The following is a 4,194-nucleotide window of genomic DNA, read 5'->3' as shown; positions in this document are numbered from 1 at the left end:
TATAGATTACTATACTATATTCCGTATTTTGCTGGGAAAAATTAATTCGCAGCAATTGCGTCTGTTTGTCACAACTTGGTTTAATGCGGTTATTTTTCTATTTACTCTACGTCTAACACGGATCGTCATGCTCGATTCATTCGTAAACATCTCACCATATTGTGTGAGTGAGCGCCTTAATTTTATGAGCGAATAAAAGTATCAGACGGAGCGGTAGATGTTACGTGTTAAATATTAAGAGATATTAACTTATAACCGAGGACTTTAATACAGTATATTCTGGCAAATAATTCTTCATATTTCAATTACTAAGTATATTTCCTTTTTTAATCTGCACCAATTATTTCAGTAAAATTAAGAAATAAAGAATTATTATAATTTTTATCGAAAAAAATAAGTCATTTCTAAATACTTGTTTAATTATGATATTTCCTATTATGTTATATCGTCTTTTGAACATTCTTTACTAATTAATTTCATGAATTTCATTTCAGGACAAATATTCAATCAAATTCCGCGCCTTTTTAGTACTTAGATATGTCACGGGATTTAAACACTTGTTGCATGTCCATCGTGCGATTTCCTATATTTTCGTAGAAATATAAACAAAACAAAATAAACCTGTTGAAATACAAAGGTAGATGCAGATTATTTATATCTATAATTTCCTGTATTTTGTTTTAATAATCAACGCTATTTTCTAGGTTAAAACAAAAAATGGGTGTTTAACCTACACATCAATAAATTCCATCGGCGGAGAAATAACTTGCGGTGATTAGATCTGTAGTAATGTTTTCAATGAATGAAAAGGAATTGTAGATAATTGTGAAACCGTATGTGTTTGTAAACTACGTGATAAGAATTATGATTACAATAATGTATAAAGTTTGTGTCATGTCACTTTTTATCATTGCAGTGAATAATCTAATAAATGTTAAATAAGTTATATAAATATTTGGTCGATTGTTTTGTATGAAGAAAAAAGTGACATACTAATAGCAACCATGGCGGATACGGTATATAAATACATGAAAGTACAAAATAGACCTTATAGTATAAATGAAATAGTATCCAATCTACATAATGAATACGGTAAATCAGCAGTACAAAAAGCTGTAGACAAATTGGTTGCGGAAGGGAAAGTATTTGAAAAAGTAAAATTATTTCTTATTTTTATTAAATCTGTACTTTTAACAATATAATCAACCTGTATTTTGTCAGGTATATGGGAAACAAAAGGTTTATTGTCCAGTTCAAGATTCAAATCTTGATGTAGAGGAATTAATGAGAATAGATAGAGAATTACAGGCACATGCCAATGAAGTTGAAAGTAAATATCAGGAATTGGACAAAGAAATTAAAGTGCAAGAAGCATTGTTAATATCCGTGAAGTCTAGTATTACAGTCGAAGAAGCAAAAAGGCAAAAAGCTGTGCTCGAAGAAAATATAAGAGTGTTAACAAATAAGTTAGATGAATTGATGGATACAAGCAGTAATGAAGATTTGACCGAAACTAAAAGAAAAGCAGAAAGAGCATTAGATGAATACTCACGTGAATATGCAAAACGTAAACGTTTATGTACCGAAATTATAGATTGTATCTTGGAAAATTATCCTGGGAGTAAAAATGAGTTATATGAAGAAATAGGGATTGAGCCAAAAATTATTCAATGAAATTAGTATTATTGTTTATAAATGTAATATAATGTATATAAAATATGCAACTGTTTTAAGGATTAGCTGCTACTATAAGTTTTAAAATATTATCCATGACATAATTGTTATTTATATTTATATTTATTTAGGTATTATTATAAGTTATCGTTTATGTAAGTTACGAATTTATGTATAACTGTATTTCAAGAATTAGAAATTTATGCTCCATTCATTGAAGCTGTTATAATGAAATATTTATAAAGATTGTAATGTGTCTTAATGTATTCTCATTTTTATATTTATAATTGAATAAATACATATATGTGTATTTATATTTTTGTATGTAAAAAGATGCAGAAGTAATTTTTTTACCATACTTCCAGATTTAGTGAATAGGAAAAAATTAAGCAATAGTCGATTAAGTGAATAACTGCACACGTGACAGCAGATAACTGTACTCGCACAAACGACAAAATAAAGCAAAATTTATTATTTTATTTTTTATGAATGTTAAACAAATTTTATTTTACATATATACCAAAATTTCGTCGAAGTTCTGCACATATGCGTATTATTTTCAGATTAAAACGGCATAGCAGCATAAATAACTAGGTCTGTTTGATTGAGGCGCTCCGCGCCTAACCTAAAAGCAGAAATAGTCAACCGTGTCATCCGGTTGAATTGGTTGAGTGGTGCAAGAGAAAAACGTGGACAAAAAAGTTGTAAAGTCAAGTACATAAGCACGAACAAATTCAATTTTGCATTAAAGTCTATGGGGATATGGTTTTTCGGTATTTATCCCTCCGTGGCATGAGCGGGCGGCGCGCAGGAGGAATATACACGATAATGAGTATACAAAATCGTTAATTACTCACTTCCTGAGCACAGACTATGAACTTTTATGATTAAAGAATAATCAGCAATGTATTATTTACATGGTGCGATCATAAAAATTCATAAATACTGTTCGGGTAACGAGTAATTAATTATTTTGTGTCAGCATTGTGATACGTACATGACCCGCCTATGTCAATTCTACTGCGCATGCAAAGTGCAATATTTTGGTACTTTGACGACGTAGTATGATTCCTGAGGGATTTAGAAACAAATTTCTATTGGGGTTTGATGCGTTTTGATGCCTAATAAAGCCAGAAAATCAATTTTTGTAGAATTTGGTCCAAAACGGTACAGATGGCGCCATCTAGCGGCGAGCGGCGGAACTACGAAAAAGTAAAATTTCGGTTTTCTCCGAAATGAGGCAATTTTACGCATTTTTGAGGGTCAGAAATTGTTCTGTGGCCTCTCTCGAACCTATATATTGCCACAAGAACCTCCTCAGAACGCTAGAAAAGAAAATAAAAAAATAGGTCAAAACATGGACTAAAAAATTGGCGTCCATCTAGCGGTGAAAGTTAGAACTACAAAAATACAAAAATGCGATTTTCTCGAAAATTAGCGAACTTTGAGTACTTCTGAGGCCCAGAAAGTGTTATGTGATCGCATTGGAAGCACAATAATGTAGTAAAAACTTCCTAAAGACTTTAATAAAAAAAATAAAAAAAATGTCATTTTATGAAGAAAATTTGTGGCGCCATCTAGCGGCGAAACCGCGAACTAAACTCGAAAAACGTATGCCCGTATACGCGTTAAGGAAAAATATAAAAAGTAATATTTCGCAACTTTGACGACGTAGTATACTTCTTTAGACTTTCTAAAGCAATTTGTGCTGAATAAGTTACTCATTTTTGGCCTATTAAGCCCAGAAAATCAATTTTTAATTGACCCCTTAACGCGCGGTCGGACGTACGTTATTTCAGTTTAGTTCGCAGTTTCGCCGCTAGATGGCGCCACAAATTTTCTCCATAAAATTACATTTTTAAAATTTTTTTTATTAAAGTCCTCAGGAAGCTTGTATTGCATTATTTTGCTTCTAATGCGACCACATAACACTTTCTGGGCCTTAGAAGTACTCAAAGTTCGCTAATTTTCGAGAATATCGCATTTTTGTATTTTTGTAGTTCCAACTTTCACCGCTAGATGGACGCCAATTTTTTAGTCCATGATTTGACCTATTTTTTTATTTTCTTTTCTAGCGTTCTGAGGATGTTCTTGCAGCAATATATAGGTTCGAGAGAGGTCACAGAACAATTTCTGACCCTCAGAAATGCGTAAAATTGCCTCATTTCGGAGAAAATCGAAATTTTAGTTTTTCGTAGTTCCGCCGCTCGCCGCTAGATGGCGCCACCTGTACCGTTTTGGACCGAATTCGACAAAAATTGATTTTCTGGCTTTATTAGGCATCAAAACGCATCAAACCCCAATAGAAATTTGTTTCTAAATGCCTCAGGAACCATACTACGTCGTCAAAGTGCCGAAATATTCATTTTCTTATTTTCCATATATACGTGTACGTACCCTCATTTTTTAGGTTTAGTTCACCCGTTGCGCCGCTAGATGGACTCTAATTTTTTAGTGATATGTGGAACTACAATAGATACTTCGCTGATGGTATATTACCGTTGAAGTGTAATCAATTAA

General features: G+C 32.2%; 1 protein-coding gene across 2 annotated transcripts; it reads left to right on the top strand.

Annotated features, from left to right (window-relative positions):
• The first annotated feature begins 25 nt into the window (after positions 1-25).
• On the top strand, positions 26-2,158 carry LOC100876661 (homologous-pairing protein 2 homolog). Of its 2 annotated transcripts, none has more exons than XM_012290921.2 (5): positions 26-163; positions 495-637; positions 705-833; positions 917-1,154; positions 1,222-2,158. In XM_012290921.2, the coding sequence occupies exons 4-5, from the start codon at positions 1,005-1,007 to the stop codon at positions 1,672-1,674; spliced, it is 603 nt and encodes a 200-aa protein (XP_012146311.1). In that variant the 5' UTR covers positions 26-163; positions 495-637; positions 705-833; positions 917-1,004; the 3' UTR covers positions 1,675-2,158. The 2 variants fall into 2 exon arrangements, with proteins under 2 accessions (XP_012146311.1, XP_003705703.1); XM_003705655.3 differs by lacking the exon at positions 26-163 and adding an exon at positions 180-312.
• Positions 2,159-4,194: the final 2,036 nt, after the last annotated feature.

Source organism: Megachile rotundata, chromosome 2, assembly GCF_050947335.1.
Source record: "Megachile rotundata isolate GNS110a chromosome 2, iyMegRotu1, whole genome shotgun sequence".
NCBI lineage: Eukaryota > Metazoa > Arthropoda > Insecta > Hymenoptera > Megachilidae > Megachile > Megachile rotundata.
This window is presented reverse-complemented; position numbering and strand designations above follow the sequence as displayed.

Bases quoted from the DNA above. Each gene is read 5' to 3' on its own strand.
- LOC100876661 (XM_012290921.2), top strand. From the start codon at position 1,005: ATGGCGGATACGGTATATAAATACATGAAAGTACAAAATAGACCTTAT. The intron at 1,155-1,221 runs GTAAAATTATTT...GTATTTTGTCAG, and splicing joins AAGGGAAAGTATTTGAAAAA to GTATATGGGAAACAAAAGGT.